The following is a 21869-nucleotide window of genomic DNA, read 5'->3' as shown; positions in this document are numbered from 1 at the left end:
AACGGTTTGACGGTTGATGTTTTTAAAAACACAAAAACGTCCCGCTGAGTTGTAACGTCTGTTTGATTGTTTATATAACGAGTTTGTATATTTTAACCGCACATATTCTAATGAAACACTTTGTGTAGTATATTACTACATTAAATTCGAAGTTATACACTTTCTAAAACGAAACATGAATTATTTCTGTCGTTCTGTACGTTTGTTGTTAGCAAAAACACTTTATTTATCTTAACCTATAAATTACGTCAGGGCAGTAAAAGTGTGCTGCATATTTACTTGGTCGTTTTGACATTCACACACATAAATCCGTCTTAAAAACCCCTTTAAATTGTGACCTCAGCTCTGAGGGAGGTTTAACACGCCCCTCGATCCTAAAAGTGTGTTTCTCTTGCATGACTGGCTCATTTGAATCTAGTGAGTGAGGGAGGAGGACAAGACTTCAGTTTCTTTGCGTTAGAGCTGATAGTCTCTTATCTCAGCATCCGAGAAACACTACCGCTAATCGCACATCATCGGGATCGTGTACGCCGGTTTCCCAATCATTGAAGGGTAGTGAACGATTCTGGCTTTGAGACTATCAGAAAAACGGAGACACGCCGGGAGCTCCTCGAGTAGAAGTTCGGAAGTAGAGAAAAGGAAATAGAAAGAAATAATAGTGTTATTTGTTTTTTTTACAAATTAGCCAATTTGAAATATCAAACATGACTAGGAGATCTTGTGCCATTTACGCCACCGGGATCGTGTGCGCTCACTTGCTCATTTTGGGAATCGCCCTTCTGGTGGCTCAAGTCTTCCAAACAATGATTCAAGAACGGATAAAAAAGGTAAGTCTTATATAAAGTGTTTCATTTGACGTAAAGCTCATGTTCTGATATAAACCGGCTTTTAAAATGATTCATTGCTGCTACACGAGGCTTCTTGTGCGGTGTTGAGCATCACGCAGAGTTGCTTGATGTAATGTAAGCTTTGCGAAATCATACAACAAACAAGCCGAAATACTGTCATGTAAATCTTCTCAATGGTTTTATACGTGGGAGACCCAGACTATACAATTTCATGTTATGTCACTTAAAAACCTGTCTTTTGCCATTTAATGCCCCTTTTTTTTAGCGTGTAGGTGGTCCAAACATGATATTAAATTACCGTGATGTAAATGTGGGCTTGTTAGTAACCCTGATTCAAGTGGGCTGGTCGCTGTCTGTGACCACGAAGCTTATCATATTGCGGAAAAGACTTTTTTTTTTTTGCCTCCGTCTCTCTCATTAATCCACCTCAGCGGTGGTACTGTCTATCTGTGAATGAAATGCTTTCCGTTGCAAAATACTGGAGGAGTGAATCCCTTATTTTTGTAATGTAACGGGGAAGGTTGTTCATTCACATATCATGTATATGGCAAGGGGGAGGTGTGCTATATGTGTAGCTGTGGGGGAGGGTCTCAGCCGGTTCTCCTTGGAAAAATACTTGGAATTCTGACCTCCACCCTCAGTATTTTTAACCAAGTGTAGTATTCAGTCTTCAATGGATTCTCTTAACCTGGAATCCATGGGTGGGTGTCTGTGGCGCTCTGTGGGTGAAGTCAACTTGAGTTAGAAATGCCTTGCCTTAGAGCTTCATGATAATCTGTCACTTTTCATATTCAGCAAGTCATCTCAGGCACTCAGACATGTCACATTGAGCCCTTAGGTACAAGTTCTCTAGACAAAACAACTTTTTTTTAAGCCCTCAGGTGATGTGTGTCTTTTGAGTAGGGCGTGGAATGGGTGGCATGTTTAAGGAGTTTATATATGTGGTGCAGTGTGTAGCTCTGAGGCAGTTTTTCTATAGAGTGTTTTATCACTTTTGACAGTTAAAACTTACTTTGCGTACTGCTTTCGCAGCTAAAGTTAAAATCCAGGCTTTGACATAGGCTATTGTATTGATTGCCTGCTGTGAATTAATGTTTGCATTTAATTCATTAAAATCTGCACCTCTTGGCAGTGTAAGGACATTGGTACAACGTAAAATATCATTTCCAGTTGCGGGTACCATCATGCGCAGAAGACCAGCTGTCTGGTTTACTGGCATTTTGTAACGTTAACTACTTCCACGTAAAGGACAAATGAGCTCACTATCTAAATACAAACATTTGTTGTTTTTCTTACCTTGGCTGTAGTTGCTCCATCAAGGCTTTGAATGTTTTTTAACTAGTTTGATGTCTATTAGGACCTTCAGAGATCTTCTCAAGGTTGTTGAGCACAGCAGTTGTGTGGAGAGGTTAATGCAGTAATTTGGTTTCTGTGATCGTTTTTTTCTCTTTGATTCATCGAAATAATTGTATAATTATTTTTTCAATAATTGGTTATATTCAAAGTGGATTCCCTGTAAAGAACATAATCATGTTGAATGCAATCATTCAAAAGTTTGGGGTCAGTAAGATTTCTTTTACATTATAACCGAAGATTTCTTTTTCAAACAAACTTTCTATGCATCAAAGAAGCCTGAGAAACGGTTTCCACAAAACGGTTTTAACGTTGATGATAAAAAATCAGCATATCAGAATGATTTTTGAAGGATCGTGTGATTGAAAAATTGCATTTTAAAATATTTTCAAATAGAAAACTGTTTTTAAAATATATATTATTTTAATCATTTTGATTAAATAAATGCTGTTTTGAATAGCATTAGAGACTTAAACAAAAGAATCTTGTGTGTACATGTTAAGGTGTGGTGGTTTCAGCCAATTAAACTTTAACTGGTGTCTGTAAGCTAAAATGCACTGCTGCTTTTAAGAATAAAATCATCCTTATTTTATTTTTTTTTTTTAACCAGGTGTAATTAACAACTGTTGTCAGTATGGGTTAAAGAAAATATGCCCCGACAAACCTCCTGAGAATCTTTGAAAGATTAGAAAAGAGTCAGTAGGTGTGACGCAACATAATCTTACTTTAAAGACGAGCTTTAGTCTAATTTCGCTACGCATGGTTGAACAAGTTGAATAGCTTTAGTGCTTCATACCAGTACTTTATGGTAAAGCACAGGGTTACTCCTAATGATAGAGATCCCATTCAGACCTTACATGTGGGAAAAAAAAAAAACTTTGTTCAAAAGACAGGTGTTCTCTTAGTTAATCTGACCTGTTTTAACAAAGACGTCTTTATGTTTTTTCTCTGGATCAGAGAAGTATAAATTAATGTGCAGTTTTCACATGGACTGTGTGTTGGAATGACTGATTTTGAAACAAACTACTTTTTTTTTAGCTTAAGGCACTTCTGTAACCATCTGTTTAGTGATTCTAGCAAAACACTTTCTTGAAAGGACTTTTCAGAGGCTGAAGGTCCAGTGAAGGGGGTCGTGATGTTTGTTGTTTTGAACCGTCCGTTCTGCTACACTGCTCAAGTCATGGCTTTTGATTATAGATAGCGTTATCTGCATTTCAAGGCAGCATTCTGAAGCAAAGCCCTTGTTATGAGTTTGTCACGAGTCACTCTTTAGAGCCTCGTTTTGTCTATTACTACACAATTTTGTACTGTCACATGTAGCCAAGAATGACGTCGTTCTGAAGGTAGTTTGTCATTTCAAAATAAATGTTGTTCCTCCTTTCGAGTTCACATCATGACACTGATTGAGAAGTGGGACTGCTGAACCTACTGTCTGATGGAAAATTCAAATAGCAGACAAACGAGTTTGTCGCTCTTGTATGTCGTGGATCGCTGATGTTGATGTTTTTCTTCCTCTTCTGTAACTCTGAATCAGCTCAACTGTCTGCTGAGGTCTTTCCTCTTCCCCCCCCCCCATTCCAGCATTCACTTTACTTCACGTTTGCTGTGTTTCTGTCATAGCAGGTCATTGACATTTCACGTGAAACTTCTACATCAGTCAGCATACCTAAATTTTATTGAAACTCAGCTTAACCAGACCCAGCATTTTTTAGTCTTGTGGTGCTCTCTCTTGACCTCTGACTCTGTTTCGTTCACAGGAGATCACGCTGGGGGAAAACAGTAGAGTATTGGATGGATGGATAAATCCACCACCACCTGTTTACATGCAGTATTTCTTCTTCAACGTGACCAATTCAGAAGCGTTTTTGGCTGGGAGGGAAAAGGCAAAAGTGACTCAAATAGGGCCATACACCTACAGGTGATTTACATGTCTTTAAATGTGATGAATTAACAGTCTCAGTATTCAGCTGTTCACATTCATAATTCTGAGCCGTCTGAAGTGTTTTGTTTTCTAAACTATGTTGTCTGTTGTCAGTGACTACAAGTTTGGCACATAAGTCTAGAAATGACTCATGCTTTTACTAGATAGAAAACAGGAAACATTTACCTACACACTAAACTAAATGTCAATGCATTTGTAAAAAATGTGTTTTTTAAATAAATGAATGCTTTTGTTCAGCAAGGATGCGTTAAAAAGATTAAAATTGACAGTACATCAATTCTAGACATGAATTTGCCATCAGAGCAAATATTAAGCTTGTAAACTGTTATATTAAATTGTAGTATTTTACAGAGTTGCTGTTTTACGGCATTTTTGATCAAATATGTGCAGGCATGGTGAGCATGAGAAAGAGTTGCCGATTTTGATACTAAATGAAATGCTGCTTTCTGTTATCAGGGAATATCGACCAAGGGAAAATGTCACATTCCTTGAGAACGGGACGAAAATCTTTGCCACAAATCCCAAGAGCTTCGTGTTTCTTCGCAACATGTCATCGGGAGATCCTGAGGTCGACCGTGTGATAACGGTTAACATTCCATTCATTGTAAGAAGGGTTTTGTTTTGCATTGCCAACGAATCATTTAAATTTAGTCTGCCCATAGCATTTGTTAATCTGATTATCTTTGATCCAAATGCAAAGAGTTCGCTCTGAATTCCTTCTCTCTTGTTTCAGGCTGTGATGAACGAGTTATACTCCTACTCCTTCTTTCTGAGGACTGCTGTGTCGATGTGGATGGGATCCATGGGCATCGAGGTGTTTATGAATCGTACAGTCCATGAGGTCCTGTGGGGTTTCAAAGACCCGCTGCTGTCTAAAATCCACGCCATGAGACCAGAAGTGAATGAGAATTTTGGCCTTATGTATAATGTAAGAATCTGCAGTTTCATCATATTCAGTGCTTCAGTGCGGTCATATATTTGTGCAACCGACGCAGACCTCTAAAGCGCATGTATACGGTCAGAACAGGATAAGCAAGTGACGCTATCGTGACTTTGTCTGCCGTAGACTGCAGATGTTGACCAGTGCATCAGGCTTGACACAGTGGCCTGGTTTGCTCTAATAGGTTTTAGACTTTCTTTAGGGATTATATATGTATTAAATTTAGGGCGGATATTAAATATCTGCAGTTCTTGCAATCGTAGGTATAATGTCAGTGCCTTGAATCAGCGAGTAAGCGGTTTACGTTAATAAAACATTTAGTCTTTCACTCTGCATTCATATCATGGCCGCCAAGCAACCTACTTTCCGATGACTTTCTAGTCATCTTACCCTTATGTGACTCATGTGATTATTTTCTGCTAATGGTTGTAGCATTATATTAGATTTAATTGATGTATTATTTACAGAAAAATGGCACCCATGAGGGTGAATTTGTCTTCCACACTGGAGAGAAGAACTACATGGACTACGGCAAGATTGACACGTGGAATGGCATCAGGTACCTCAATAGTTGCATAATCTGCATTGCCTGACATAGTGAGAATTCTTGCACACTCATTTGGCGTCTGCTCTTTTACCTTAGGAAATTGGGTTAAACACACAGCATGCCTGCATTAGATGGTAGAAAAGTCAATATCACAGTATAAAGTCCAAAAAAAGGGCTCCTGTGCCTCTCAGTTACCCCATGTCCTGTTTTAAATTGACCCATATTCCAATAAATCGCTTTGCAGAGTATCCTGCATGTACACTATGAGTCGAAGTTTGGAAAACTTAGGAAGTTTGTCATTAATTTCTCACCCTTGTGTTGTTCCAAACCTGCAAATGTTTTTCATCTTCAGAACACAAATTAAGATATTTTTGATGAAATCCTAGAGAGCTTTCTGATCCTGCATAGACAGAAATGCAACACATTCAAGGCCCAGAAAGGTAGGAAGGACATTGTTAAAATAGTCTGTGCGACATCAGTGGATCAACTGCAGTTTTAAATCACTGACACGGAAGAGAAAAAATTGTTGAATGAAGACGTCATTTTTGTTTCCTTTGCGTACCAAAAGTATTCCCGTTGCTTAATACCATTACGGTTAAATCACTCATATGGCCAGTGATGTGTGTTTGCTTTCTTTGCATTCGTTCATCATTTACATGTCTTTATGACTTACAAACATAAGCATTTGCATTTGGAGAAATATTTACTCTATCGTTCAAAAGTTTGACGTCAGTAAGATTTCTTTTTATAGAAATTAGTTAATATGCGCTGATAGCTTCCCTGATAGCGTGTTTGTTGGGAAAGATGTGAATTGCCTGGGGAAAATAGGGTAACTTTTTAAATATGGTAATTTTAAAAAGAATTTAGAATTTTCATAACATTACAGTTAAGTCACTGATGTCACATGGACTATTTTATTGATGTCTTTACTACCTTTCTGGGCCTGGAAACATTTCAGTTGCGTTGCTGTCAGGTCAGAAGTCTCTTGGATTTGATCAAAAATATCTTAATTTGTGTCCTAAAAATAGGTTCTTACAGGTTTAGAACGACATGAGGGGAAGTAATTAAAGACAGAATTAAATTTTTGGGTAACTTTCCCTTTAAATTCTAATATTTTACAATTATATGTTTTTACTGTATTAATCAAATAAATGTTGCCTTTGTAAACGTAAGAGACAAAAACATTACCATTGTAATTATGCAAAACTTGATATGTAGTGTACGTATTTGAATAAGAACTGCGGAGAAAAATCCATAATAAATCTACATTTATTCATTTTCTCATTCACAGTCGGATGAACTGGTGGTCGTCGAACCAGAGCAACATGATCAATGGTACCGATGGCAGTGTCTTCCACACCTTCCTGTCCAGGAAAGAGCTCCTCTACATCTTTGCTGCAGATCTGTGTCGGTAAGCAATGCGTTTTAACATTTACAAGGAATTTTTGTTACTTGTACGTGTTTGCTTAGGTTCTTCATTACATGCAGATCCATTCATTTGGGTTACGTGGCTGACACAGAGGTGAAGGGCATCCCTGCCTTCCGCTTTGCCCCTCCTTCAGATGTACTGGCCCCCCCAGATGAGAATCCCAGTAATGCTGGCTTCTGTGTGCCTGCTGGAGATTGTCTGGGAAAAGGAGTCCTCAAAGTCAGCGTCTGTCGGGAAGGTAAACCGGTTCTGTGTCACACCATACCACCTTAGCTTCAGGGCTTTATTGTGATTGTTGGGAAAGATGTGGGATGTTTCCTTGAACTGGATGGGGAAACAGGCTAACATTTTTTTAAATGTGGTAAATTGTTTAACAAGGCACCCCTGGTGCCCTGAATTGCTGGTCCAGACTGACATTTAACCAAAGCAAACAAAGCATGTGTAAATAGTACTGAATTTCAGGGTTTCCCATTACTGACTGGTGGCCTCGTAACCTAAGTTCAAGTTAAATCGCTCTGCTTTTGTTTGCATACTCTTGGACTATGATAGGGAAATCAGGGTTCAGTGCTTAATGAATAACTTTCAGTGCAAATTTATGACTCAAGCACTTGATTCTCTGTAGGTGTCCTTCAACTGATTACTCTATTTCATCCTCTATTGTTTCTGCCTTAAACTAGCAGGCTAATATTGTTATCGAGCGTATGTAAACTCTCGCATTTATCCTGTGAGGGCTGATGATAGGAAACAGCTGTCAAAACGTGCACATGCTTTGATTAGTCATCATACCTAGAAGGGTTCATGGCCGTTTGTTAATGGTTGTATTTGGAGTGTTATTAAGGAATGGGAAATGGGATATAAATCAGCGATACGCACATATTATTCTTAGCTAACGATAGTCTTGGCACTTAGTAGTGGTATTCTGTGTTCTCAGTGGGTGTTCAGGTACTTGCCGTCTTGTCATTGCAAACATGCCACCAAAAGAGGAAGTTTCATTTTCTGTTAGTGTGCATAAAAAAACCAAAAAGCCCCAGAAAATGCCTCGGGGGCATTAATTCAGCTAATGGAAAATGTCAGGAAACCAAAGAAGTAAAAGCTAAAAACTGCACAGTTGCAATCTGAACTGTCACCTGCTTCAGTGAGGCCACTGATGTGTTTTTGCTTTCTTTGCATTCATTGATCATTTACATGTTTTTATGACTTACAAATATAAGCATTTGCGTTTCGGGAAATATTCACTCTACCGTTCAAAAGTTTGAGGTCATTACGATTTCTTTTTATAGAAATTAATGCTTTTATTTGGTAGTAAGGAATAAATTGTATTTTAAAATGTATTTAAATAGAAAACTATATATATATATATATATATATATGTTTCATAAATGTATACATGCATGTGTGTGTATTTATATGTACACAAAAACTTTTATTTTGGATTTCATTTATCACAATTAGTCGCTGCCCAGCACTAATCAAATTGTAACATTTATTTTACAATTATGTATTTATTTATTTATTTATTTTTTAATTTTATTGCCTGGTTTGATGGACAAGCATCAAGCATCCTTGACATGATTTTAATCAGTCTATGACTAGTCATTATAAATGCAGTAGCTGATAAAGAAGTTGTTGTTATTGCATATTCATCGTTGTGCTTTCCTAAATGGGTGCTCTATACCTGATTGTCAACTACTAATCTGAATAAAGGAACAGCAGCTAATGCCCAATTCCTGTTTCTATTTACCCTTCACTGTACAGGTGCACCCATTGTTGTGTCATTCCCTCATTTCTACCAAGCCGATGAGCGGTACATCAATGCCATTGATGGAATGAACCCAAATGAGGAAGAACACGAAACATACCTCGACATCAACCCGGTAAGCAATGCAGATGCTTTGTGATTTTTACTGTTTTACAGCTCTGACCTTGTGGTTTATAATCTGATAGTAGTACGCACCCATCCTAACCCTGGCAGGAAAAAATAAGGTGATTCACTCTGGTAACCACAAGTGAATGTGAAACCACTTCTACGTAACTCTACCTAGAATCCCAGCGATTATTTTTGTAGCATGTCGTGATGGAAAATCTACTCATTACTGGGCTCATCTTGTTGTTGTTTCAGGGTGGAAACGAGCAAAAACTGTGTGTAATGTGGTGAACATTGGTTGACTTTTAATAGTAAATTGTCCTTTTGTTTTTTTGTTTTCCCTCAGACTACAGGGGTTCCCATTCGTGCCTGTAAGAGAGCTCAGCTTAACGTCATACTGAAGAGAGTCCCTGGCTTCCCGTAAGTAAAAAAACTGCCTCAAAAACCATTGAAGAATGTTCTGGAGTAAAAAAAAGGCTAATGAGATTTCCACTTTTTCCTTTTCAGCAAAACAAAATTCCTCAATGAGACAATTTTCCCCATTATGTATGTCAATGAGGTGAGTTCTCGTGTCATTCGTGCTTCCTTCAGAAAGTAAATATTTCTGTTCAAAGTTAATTAATTTCCTGCTGAATTTTCAGACGGCAACTATCGATGATGAGTCTGCAGCCCAGATGAAGACGCTTCTGCTGATTGTAACAGTGGTGTCCAACTTTCCAGTCATCATTGTGGGACTGGGAGCCATTTTACTTGTAGTCCTGATCTTCCTTGTCTGCAGGAACCGCCAGAGAAAGGTGTGTGCTTGTAAACTTATATATTGCCTAGTTAAAAGTAAAAATGTCATTTGTAAGTCAACAGTAGATTTCCATGGAAAAATATTAATGAAGTAACAGTTAACGTTCTCTAGAAATGCCAGTATTGGAAAAGCCCATAAATTCTAATGAAACCTTACACACCCTTGACCTGGAAGTCAATTAAATGTGTCACTCACCTTGGCGACACTAACCCTAGCTTTGATACCCATGCATGCACCTGCTTGAGGGAATGCATGTGCTATAGTGCACGTATTACTTTATGAAGTGTTCTTTTATTATACAGTTTTTCTTTGCAGTATACAGTAATTATCAGTTGGGTTGCAGAACTATTGTAGGGCCCTATGATTTCCACGATGCAAAAAACTGAAATGGCGGAATCCAGTCATAAAATTGAAATTAATTGTCATGGAATTTGCCAAATTTTGAATGAATAAATCAAAATTAGGTTGGCACACTCAAATCAAAACACGCTATGGACTAGTTTCTGTGAAGATTAAGCCGCAAAAGTACTATTTGAATATGAATCCTGCATATTCTGCGAGTCTCTGTGTGAATGAATGGCGCAGACACGCGGTTTTACCACACCCATACCGAAGAATGTGTGATGCTTGCGGTGTTTTCAGCCTCTGCCGCCAAAACATACGAGTACATAAACACATAAACAATCTCTAGAACTGCTCTGAGACGCACTTCATAAGCATTTTACTGTTTTTTTTGTGAAAAAAACCAAAACAAAACTACCATCATATAATATACAAACAGAAACATAAAGGTCTTCAGCAACCCATCAAAAGTTTGGTTTAATTTGAAGAAACTGTGACAGAAATGTATTACTTAATGTAATGATAGTACTACTACTGCTAATATAATCATTATCAGAACATTATTTTTGAGGGATGTTTACCCAAAAAAATATTTACCAGAATTTATTTACCAGAAAAATGTAAGTACAAACGGTATTTCTGAAAAAAATATATATATATATTAGTAATAAATTAGGTTTTTATATAAAATCAATTATTTAGAGATGCTTTTTATTATTAAAATTTAATGAAAGTAGGGATGCACCGAATTTTCCGGATGCACCGAAAATGGCATTTTTGGCCGAAAGAGAAAAACAGCAATAAACTGAATATTTGGATAATTTGTTTAATTTTATTTTTTCTGTCCAAATTTATTGTGTTATTTTCAGTAAAAGTGTGGTTATTTTATTGGCTTTTGTTTTTTGTTTTTTTTTTTAACTTAATATCATTAAACTTACTAAGTTAGACTTTAAAAAGTCAAAATTATTTTCTATTATTTAAAAAAAATAGTAAATAATTACTACACAGCATTTTCGGTTTTGGTTTTCGGCCAAGGGCATCCAGAATTTAAAAGTGAACCTTTGTACGCTTCATGATTTCAGTTAATTAGACATACTTTTTGATTGATAAAATTGAATTTAACCATTAAAAAAGAGTCTAGAAAAAAAACGGAATCCAGAAAAATTTAAAAATTTAAAACGGAATTTGGAACTAAATAAATAAATAAAATTGAATTTGGGGAAAACGTAAAGTGGATTTCATAGGGCCCTACTATTATGTTATAGTTCAGTTGGGAAAAACTTTTGTTCTGCACGTTTATATACTAATGTTTAAAAGTTCTTTTATAGAATTTGTTTTATCACTTGAAATCTGCCTATGATGCATAATGCTGTTATTTTTTCATTTCCAGTAACATTTTTCCTCCCCTTTTTTTGTTCCAATTCAGAATGAAGTAAAACGTATTGATTTTACTGAAGCTTTTCATTCTTTTGCTGTAAGTCTTCATTTTTCCCTTACACACACATTTTGCTTTCATTTTGTGCTTGTAGCATTGTACTTGGTCATTTTAAGCATTACGAGTGACTGTTTAAGTTTAATAGTTTTTATACGAATACCTTGTTAGTTTTGAGTTTCTGCAAATTATGTTCATTGCTTTTCCTGCATGTTGATCATAATGCAGTATTTCACAGCATTAGATTAGCTGTTTACCTACACACTACATTTCACATTGATGCTTTTAACAATGCACACGCTAACGTTCCCACATGTTCTGCACAGACGACGAAGGACGAAACGGCTTATACCCAAGTGAGCAACCAAGCAGAGGACTCGCCAGAGAACCGTACCAATCAGCCTTTGAGAAACGGATCTTACATCGCCATGTCACCAGTAGAGGCGCAAAAGTGTTGATGAAGACGACTGGTGGAGTCTCACCTTGAGGACATCTATCCTCCTCAACCTTTTCTATGTTAGTTTTCACTGTGCGATTCGTCTTCGGGGGCCAGCCCCCGCACGCTCACCACCGTTTGCCGAGAGTCGCTTGACTCGTTTCCTTGAGCATGGCCTTTCAAACTGCCATATGTTCAGTCAAAACACATGTAAACTCAAAGCACCCACTTCAGTTTCTGGGTTCCCAGAGGCTTTGTTGCCTAGTCCTGCGAGGCCTGAAACACACTCTCTTGCCTTTTAAAAACACATATATGCATTGCATGCTCACAGAGTCCATAGTTCCTGAAGGGTCATAAACCCTTTCAGCATGAGAGAGCGTGAAAAGTTCACAGCCTGTGCTCTTGAAGCGTTTCAGATCTCTTCCCACACTACTGTAAACAGGTCTACACAGGCAGACCTTGAACTAACACAGCTCTTCATACGTCAAACCTTTTGATAATGAGCAGATAAACTATTGATTTACCTCCTCTAAGAGTATTAGAGAGCTAAAAGGTCTAATATGCTAACAAAAAAAAAAGATGGATTTTATCCAGAACTTATGTATGCGTGTGTGTGTGTGTGTGTGTGTGTGTGTGTGTGTTTGTACATACCGATGTGAGTGTGTGTAATTATATGTGTGTGTATTTCAGCAGGCGTGTCAACGCTTGCATGGTTTTTGTCACACTGTGGTGAACTGCTCCGGTGGGTCACCGTCCACCGTTTTGCACGATGCAGTGTGACGACAAGTGGAAACCAGTGACTTCAGCGGTCCTATCCATTTCATAGTGTCCGAGTCACATTTTTTTGACGCCAGAAACATTTCAGAGGTGATGGCTGTTAAGAGGTCAGACAGTCTCCTTTAAGGCATTGTATTACTAGCGTTTCGTAATGAACGAACAACAGACGTAGAACACTTACAAGCGAGACTTGAATTTTTCTGCCTTACAAATACTTACAAACACAGTGTGATTCTGCTGCACGGTAATGGCAGGCACACGGTGGAACTATGTCGGACAAATATCATTTTTTTTGTTCTGTAATATCTAGAGCACAACTACAGTCCACCGAGCCCACAGTCGAATCGGAGGGTTTTTGAGGGGTCATCAGTGAAGTTTGCACACTTTGCATAACCTTCTGTGGGCGAAAGAGACTTGAATCACTGCTTGTGTTAATTTTCGTTTCGCTTTTTCCATCTTTGATGTTCGTAGCCTTCGCTGTTGCTAAACAATTGAGGCCATATTTTAAATCAGGATGTGTTAGTTGCACACTTGACAAAGTATCACTAAAGAGGAGTCGACGCATGCATCTCTGTTTGTCCAAATGCATCTGTTTGTCTGAAGTTGCCATAACCTGTTTGTACAGTTACACTCGGTTGTTTTAAAGGTGTATGTATCTGTAAATCATTCCCATTTTGGTGACACTTGCTGGAATGATTGACGTTTGTTGTTACTTGGCGTAAACCATCTGTTACTTCTTGCGTCCGCGGTTTACGTGGATTGCGGCGGACGTTGTCGCGTATTTGCCTGTGCCATGGATTTAGCTCATCTTGAAGATTTAGCGCAAGGTTTAAACTGGAAACACTGTGTACTTGCAGTGTCTTATGCAGCTGTATGTGAACAGAAAACTGAGGGAAAGTAATTCAAGCTTTAGTGTAATTAACTACTAGTCCATTACAGTGGCGATTAGGCCATTAGTATATACATTCACCTAAAAATGGTCTGTCAAAGACCCCGCTGGACTAATGTTGGATGACTTGAGTATGAAAGATCAATGAACCTGAGCCATTTCTATACAGTTTCCAAATTGCTTATGGTGACTTTTGCCCCTATACGCTTGACCAAAGATTACATTGGTTTGGTAGATAACTGGTTTGTTTGCCTTCCACTCAGATAGCTGTAGTGCCATCGATTTCCCATTTACAAGATCATTAGAACCTCGTTGTCTACAAGGGCAAATAAGAAGGAAAACAATTTGAAGTCACAAAATATTTTCCAGAGTTTATAATGTGTTTAATACAGCAAAGAACTTGAGATATAAAGCGTTGCCACAGAGAAACTGCAAAGAAACTCTCAGTATTATGTATTGACACAGCAATACAGTGATATGTACAAAGCAAATTTTATAACAAAGTAAAAAAGTTTTGTAATCAGACAGACAAATATTTATGTATTCATATGTTCAATGGTATGTACATTATCTGAATTTCTAAGGTCTTTTCTTTGGTCTTGTTCATTTCTGTATTTGTTTTTTAATTATTTTGTAATATTACAAGTGGGGTCATCAAGCACATTTCTGTTTTCTTCTTAAATTTAGTTTTCCTTTACATTTCTGAAGTAGTACCCAGTGAATATTGTTCTAAATTGGAGATGGAACGGTGTATGTGATTGTAAAAACGGTTAACTTTAATGGAGAAAGGCTTGTGTTGTATCTGTAAGGTGTGAGCCTATCGTGTGTAATGATCTCCTGTTATACAACTCTCCCAAGCTGTCAACACACTGTTTGTCCAACTGGAATAACAAAGGGAAGGCTGAGTGTCTTTGAATTCCACTTTGGAGGATTGCCATAGTGCCATGTTGGGTACAAGGGAAATTTCCAATTGCAATCTAATCTTTTTTTTTTCTTAGATGAATGACGCCCTCCTTCAGGGATGAGCTTTTAGTGCCATATCATCCTTGTTTATTTCACTTGCTTTAGTAGCAACATGTTTAAGCAGTGTAGAATTTGTTTTTTGTTGTTTTGTTTTTTTGCCCCCCTCTGCCTTTATTTCAGGGCTGGTGAATACCTCACAACATCATTGAGGGTGGTTTTAAAAACACTGAACACTTCATCGTGTCCTCCTGAGATGCATTGCGTTTTTTGCTGCTGAGAATGACAATCCTTATGTCATGTTAGGTGCAAAATCATTTCAAGTAATATTCATTTTTAGTTTTGATAATTTACACTGCACAGATCTTTCTACAATGCTTTTGTAAACATTTTTAGTGTTATTTGCAAAAAATAAAAAAAATGTTGAAATTCTTGAATTCTGAAGTTCTTGTCATGTTTCTGTTTTCCTTTCCGTGTTAACAGACTGAAAGACTAAATATACAAAAGTTGAATTTTTAACACTATATTATTTTTGAAGTTTTATCAAGACTGCATTTATTTGATTAAAATACAGTAAAACACCGTTCTTTTGCCGCTATAGGGAAATAAGCAGATGAGTAACAATAAATGTTTGCACTACAAACCAGTGTTCATAATTAAAACAATATGTTGAAATAATATGGTAAGACACACCAACTTGCAATATCAAGCAGCAAAACACGCTGTTTTGTAAAGCTAAAAATGGCTGAAAGCAGATGAGACCAGAAGCCACACCCATAAAATTTACAAAATGGAAACACCCGCTCCTATGGCAAAAATAAGGTGAATGGGGAAATAATGAGAAGCGTAACTATGAAATGTAAATGGTAAAACTGTTTGCACTACAAACCAGTGTGTTCATAATTAAAACAATACGTTGAAATAATATGGTAAGACACCAATTTGCAATACCAAGCAGCAAAACAAGCTGTTCTGTAAAGATAAAAATAGCTGAAAGCAAATAAGATCCAGAAGCCACACCCATAAAATTTACAAAATGGAAACACCCACTCTTACAGCAAAAATGAGGTGGATAGGGAAATAATGAGAATAACAACATGAGGTAAACGGTAAAACTTTTTGCACTACAAACCAGTGTGTTCAATATGTTGAAACATGATAATAAAAAGATGCATGCTGATTATTTGCGGGTGGATGAGATGGAAATCAATAATGACGCAAATATTAAGTACATTTTCTAAAATATGAACCTGTTTTAAATACTAATTTCTTCAGGCAAACTATTTCATTTGTGTGTGTGTGTGTGTGTGTGTACTTGTTTTTGCTACATTGTGGGGACCAAATGTCCCCACAAGGATAGTAAAACCTGAAATTTTTGAAATTAAAAAAATTATTAAAAATAGTAAATTATGTTTATCTGAAAGTGTAACGATGCAAACATGTTTTCTGTAAGGGGTAGGATTAGGGTTAGGGACAGACAATATCGTTTGGTCAGTATAAAATCTATAGAAGTCTATGGAAAGTCCCCACAATTCACAAAAACAAACGTGTGTGTGTGTGTGTGTGTTCTTCCCTGTTCGAGAATTTACAATGACAGAAAAGGTGACAATCCAGAAGGGAGTTACACCTGTGTTAATGCTATAGGCTATAGAGTAGGGTAATATGCAGTGGTGTAATGGAGTACCTGCGTATACCCATTTCTTTATCAGTGGGCTTTGAGTATACCCACTTCTAAATCCCCTCTGATGCGCATCATTCAGTAGTGTCCTGCATTAGCCAAAATCAGGACAGGCCACCATTTCTAATTCAATCTTATGTGAATAAATGCAAATATTCACTCAAAACACCCAGAAAAGACAGTAAGTACCGTGGCGCCAGCTTCCTTTGAAATATGTTTGATGATTGCGCCTGATGCGCCCACACCTGATTTGCTGTCTGTTCATATGTGAGAGCATGTCAAGGGAGGCATGCCCAGTAGTAAAACAATAATTATTATTGATTACTAATTTGAATCAGTACATTATAACGAAAATACATTACAAATGAAAAAAAAAATAGATTTTTACTATCAGAGATTTCTTAAACTGGGTGAACCCCTGTAAACTTTGGTCCAAGGATCCAGTAGGCATTCAAACACCCAACCGATTTCATCAGAGATTGCGGAGAGTCACGCTCCAGATGTCAGTTAAAGTTATTAGCGTGGGTTTGGGTTAATAGCAAGAGTGATTGGGCTTATATAAGTATGCAGCAAGGTGCAGATCATCTGAATCAATCTGCAGTTAAAAACGAGCCATCCATTCATCATATCATCATGCAAAACTAAAAATTAGAATAATCGTAAATGTCGATCGGGTGCGGTTAGCTAAATTAGAGAAAAATACAGGTGCGGGTGGGTGGTGGGCAGAAAAGCTGCGGATTCGGGTGACGGGTGATCTCTAGTGCATACTTTCTAGTGCATTTATTTGAAATAGAAAATCTTCTGTAACATTATAGATGTCTTTAAAAAAAAAAAACCTCTGTAGTGTATCTTCTCCACAGATCCCCAAATCCATTTATTGCCAAGCCCATGGTTTTACCACAGATTTGGGCTACTTTAACACTGTTGCTGCGAGTTGAAGCAACCCAAGTAACATAATATTTAGTCTCTGGAATGCTAATTTTACCAGGGGAGTGCCGCCAAAAACGTGTGTGTTAGCCCCCAGAAATGTACAAAATATTTTCAAGGAACATGATCTTTACTTGATATCCTAATGATTTATGGCATAAACCCAGCCAAAATTCTATCATGGGGCCCGTGTGGGCGCCGTATGGGCTGTACATTTGTCCATGTGGGCCCCATGTGAATTAGCCCATTTGAATCTCATATGGGGCCTGACTGGGGCTAATGTGGGGCCCAACTGGGCAACACGTATAAGACCCATATTGGTCCCACTTATAACCCAGCCAACAATCCAATGTTGGGCCAATATGGGGCCAAGATAGGTTTGTCCGCAGGTTCCATTTGGAACCTTTTGAATTAGCCTATATAAATATGTAAAAGTTCAGTATATCAAATACTTGATTATAATTAAGACGTTTTCAATAAAACTTTACGTGTTTGTAAAGTATTAAACACCCACGTTGCCAGATGACAATGTTTTCATTTCTTGACTGTTGATTTCTTTTCTTTTTTTCCCAGTTTTTATTAAATGTTAAAAACCACTTGTTGGGATGGTATCACCCTGTTTTAAATTATTAAGTTACTGTAATTGCTACAGGAGATATTTTTACAGTGTACGTGTAAAATGTAACATGACCACTGTAAAATAGAGTGTTACGCATATTTGTTAATATTTACTGCTGTACAAAAGAGAATAACAAGCCAAATATTAACAAACTGATGCTTTATGTCTCACTAACATTACAAGCTTGAGCAAGATATGAACACGACTACAATATATTGACAGTTTTAAGGCCGTTTCACACTGGGCACGATGCGAAAGCGATGTGAATCGCTGACGAATGTGCTTTCACACATCAAACAAAAGAGCGTCAAACGACTGTTCTCAGACCCTCAGATATGTATCTCGTACATGGATTTAACATCTGCTGCTCAATATACAGCATTAAATTAAGATAATTAATGACAGAATTTTTATTTTTGAGTAAAGTAACCCTTTATTCAAACAGTACAAGACAAAGAGGGAATATATATCTCACTCACTGGTTTTGCCTGAATAACCTCTGTAGTTAGTGTATAGTGTAATAGTGTAGCTCCTAACCCCAACTAGCATCACTTAGAAATAAGTTTTTACTTACAATCTTTTGTGCTTCATTGGCACAGTAAATCTGAGGTATCCTCTGCCCTGCTAAGTTTAGCTCTTGCTGCAGCATATGTGTCTGTAAAAAAAAAAAAACAACAACAAAAAAAAAAACAACAACAAAAACATTTACGAGCACAAAACACAGTACTATCCGGCCGTGCTGCCGCTTCACTGTGTTTAGAGAGACTGTATCCTTGAGCCAGAGCGGGAATTCCTTTTGTTCGAAACTTCGAATATATAAAATCTTTAGTTATAAATTTAAATAAACGCTTATTTTCAACCAAGAACAGTGACGTTATGATATGATATTATGTGAAAGAAAACTAACTAAAAATTTAATGCAACAGGACTACTTGGTCAAGGGGAAGGTGCGTTGTCAGAAGATCATTTGAGAGTAACGTTAGGTCCCATGTAAGACCGGATCTAGAGGTTGAAAAAAAGTCTAGAGTTTGTGATTGTCCCTGCTAAAATGTGTAAGTAAAAGAAAAATGCATTTTGACAAATCAGGCAGGGGTAACATTGTAATATTGATAATTCACACATTTTCATTTAAAAAGTAGGGTCATTCCATGTCAAATCAACCAAATTTCAAAAACTTCCCTGGCTCAAATGTTTGATTTTACTTTATTTTTTCTGTCAAAAGATGGACATGTATAGTGTTGAAAGCCAAAATATTAAATGTCATTGATGAATAGTTACTGAGTAATCCACTACTTTGTAGAGGGAGGCAATTGTATCCTTAGATTCAGAGTCAAGTTACAAGGAGTATAAATAACTTTAGAAAGATGGCAGCATTATTATCTCATTTTTATACAGAGATTGGTAGTTTTATTAGTAAAATCTGTTGACTTTAGCAATCTTAGTTGCATTATGTGCCAATGGTGACCATTCAAAAATGGGAAACAGCACTTTTCTAGTTTTTCTCCAAAGCTTGCATGTTTGCCTGTAATTCAAAAAGTATTAAAGATATTTTAATGCCCTTTTAGATATCGGGTCTTAACAAACTAACATTGTGGCATCTTTTTAATGAGCTATGAGATTTGGTTCCAGAGATATTGGAATTTAAATGGCTCCAGGAGTAAATAGTTAAAATGTACACATTTCAGTGGTCAAAATCCACATGTGGGTCAGTTTGCAAAAATATAAAACTTCTTTTCTTTTAAAGAGGAATGTCTGAAGAATAATTAATGTTTTTGAAAAATGCTTCTTGTGTGTAACAAAAGTTTGATTTTTATTTGAAGCTTCACTGTTATTGCTGTTTACGGTTATTACAGTATGTTGTGTTTAGAATAAATTTTAAGAATTTTTCTAGCTACAATAGTTGTGGTCTGTGGTCTGTGCTGTAATATATATATATATATATATATATATATATATATATATTTTGTTTGAGTCTTAACTGAATCTGAAATTTTTAATGTTATTGCAAGGGTAACAATTGAACAATTAAAAACATTAAAAGTTACACAGTTGTCATTGCTTATTTATTTATTTATTTTTCTTGTATTGCAATATATTACTGGAGAAAATACCATAAAATTACTGTATATTTTACATGTACAAGTACAGAATAATACTGTAAATACATTTACAGCAGGTTAACTGTAAATATAAATACAGTATTTTTACTGTAAGTACATTTACAGTAAGTTACTGGCAAACAGATTTTTTTTTACAGTGTACGTGTAAAATGTAACATGAACACTATAAAATAGAGTGTTACGCATATTTGTTAATATTTACTGCTGTACAAAAGAGAATAACAAGCCAAATATTAACAAACTGATGCTTTACGTCTCACTAACATTACAAGCTTGAGCAAGATATGAACACGACTACAATATATTGACAGTTTTAAGGCCGTTTCACACTGGGCACGATGCGAAAAAGCGATGTGAATCGCTGACGAATGTGCTTTCACACATCAAACAAAAGAGCGTCAAACGACTGTGTTCTGCTAATTCACGCCTACACGCTAATTTGTGCCGACCAACAATGCATTTTACCTCAGATATGTATCTCGTACATGGATTTAACATTTGCTGCTCAATATACAGCATTAAATTAAGATAAATAAAGTTTGGTGTTACACCAGAAACACAAACTATCTATAATGCTTACAAGAATACATCCTAAAATATAATTAGAGGTACAAATTGCATCAAGCTACTCTTGATTTACAGTCATGTAATTATTCATGTATTTGCTTAAAACCCACTTTAAATTAGGGGCGCTTCGTTCAGGATTTTGGAGGCCAAACACTGATTGCTGACCAATCTTATTAAAGCCTTCTTTTTATCATGTAGAATTATTTACAGTGATGATCCAATCAAGATTTTTTAGACATTTTTGGCCTAAATTTTATTTTTGAAAATGAATTTCCCTCTTAGGTGACTCTTGTGAGAGGGGATTTTTTTTATTTGAGGGGTGGAGGGGGCATAGTTTTTTTAGACATTTTTCAAAAATATATTTATCTAACCTAAATGTTTGGTCATGCAGTGTATTTTTGGTGACATTGACATTGGTGCAATTGTTGCACAGCAGCAGTACAAGACAAAGAGGGGGATTTACATCTAAGGTATATATAAGTATATATATATATATATATATACATATGCAGTACTGTGCAAAAGTCTTAGGCCACTAGTATTTTCATCAGCTAAAAAATGTTTTAAAGTCAGTTAAAGTCGGTCTTTTGCTGTAGTGTGTCAGTAGGAAATATCAGTTTACATTTCTAAACATTCATTTTGCCATTAATTGTAATAATCCAGTGAGATTTTTGTGTGGAGCACAGGCTGTTGTCAGACTCCTTGTGCAAACAGAGATCTGATCTCTCCATCATTCAATCCAGTCTTTCTTAAGAAACAGAAAAAACGGAGACAGACTAAATCCAGAAGAACTGTGGCAACATCTCCAAGATGCTTTAAGAGACCTATACCTACAAAGCTACAGTACTGTTAACATTTTTAGGCAGTTAGGCACATAAAATGAGGATGCTGTCAAAAACAATGTCATAAATAGATTTTCTTTATCAAAGAACTTCTATTAACTAAAATAAACCAGCATTTGATGTGACCGCCCTTTGCGTTTAAAGCAGCTTTTGCCCTAGGTGCACTTGTGCAGAGTTTTTCAGGTAGCTTTGCAGGTAGGTTACTTGAAACATCCTGGAGATGTTGAAACAGTTCTTCTGGATTTAGTCTGTTTCAGTTATTCTGTTTCTTCATGTCATTCCAGAGACAGACTGGATGATGGTGAGATCAGATGTCTGTGTGGAGCACTGACTGTTGTCAGACTCCTTGTGCAAACAAAAATCTCACTAGATTATTACAATTAATGGCAAACAGAATGTTTGGAAATGTAAACTGATGTTTCCTACTGACACACTACAGCAAAGATAGAAATAACTTTCTACCAACCATTTTTTAGCTGGTGAAAATACTAGTGGCCTAAGACTTTTGCACAGTACTATATATATATATATATATATATATATATATGTCTCACTCACTGG

The 21869-nt window shown here is 36.6% G+C and overlaps 1 protein-coding gene across 1 annotated transcript; it reads left to right on the top strand.

Annotated features, from left to right (window-relative positions):
- The first annotated feature begins 387 nt into the window (after window positions 1–387).
- scarb2a (scavenger receptor class B, member 2a) lies at window positions 388–14992 on the top strand. Its single transcript, XM_051109617.1, has 13 exons — window positions 388–827; window positions 3959–4119; window positions 4600–4747; window positions 4877–5071; window positions 5551–5642; window positions 6922–7041; window positions 7119–7297; window positions 8815–8933; window positions 9270–9343; window positions 9431–9482; window positions 9565–9717; window positions 11488–11535; window positions 11820–14992. Exons 1-13 carry the CDS (start codon window positions 705–707, stop codon window positions 11949–11951), a joined length of 1596 nt encoding a protein of 531 aa, XP_050965574.1. The 5' UTR covers window positions 388–704; the 3' UTR covers window positions 11952–14992.
- Window positions 14993–21869: the final 6877 nt, after the last annotated feature.

Source organism: Labeo rohita, chromosome 5 (genome assembly GCF_022985175.1).
Source record: "Labeo rohita strain BAU-BD-2019 chromosome 5, IGBB_LRoh.1.0, whole genome shotgun sequence".
Taxonomy (NCBI): domain Eukaryota; kingdom Metazoa; phylum Chordata; class Actinopteri; order Cypriniformes; family Cyprinidae; genus Labeo; species Labeo rohita.
Note: the sequence above shows the minus strand (reverse complement) of the source record. Positions and strands in the feature narration are given on the sequence as shown.

Coding starts and splice junctions, on each gene's coding strand:
- scarb2a (XM_051109617.1), top strand. CDS start 705: ATGACTAGGAGATCTTGTGCCATTTACGCCACCGGGATCGTGTGCGCT. Junction 8,934..9,269: donor CATACCTCGACATCAACCCG/GTAAGCAATGCA, acceptor GTTTTCCCTCAG/ACTACAGGGGTTCCCATTCG. Junction 11,536..11,819: donor AAGCTTTTCATTCTTTTGCT/GTAAGTCTTCAT, acceptor TGTTCTGCACAG/ACGACGAAGGACGAAACGGC.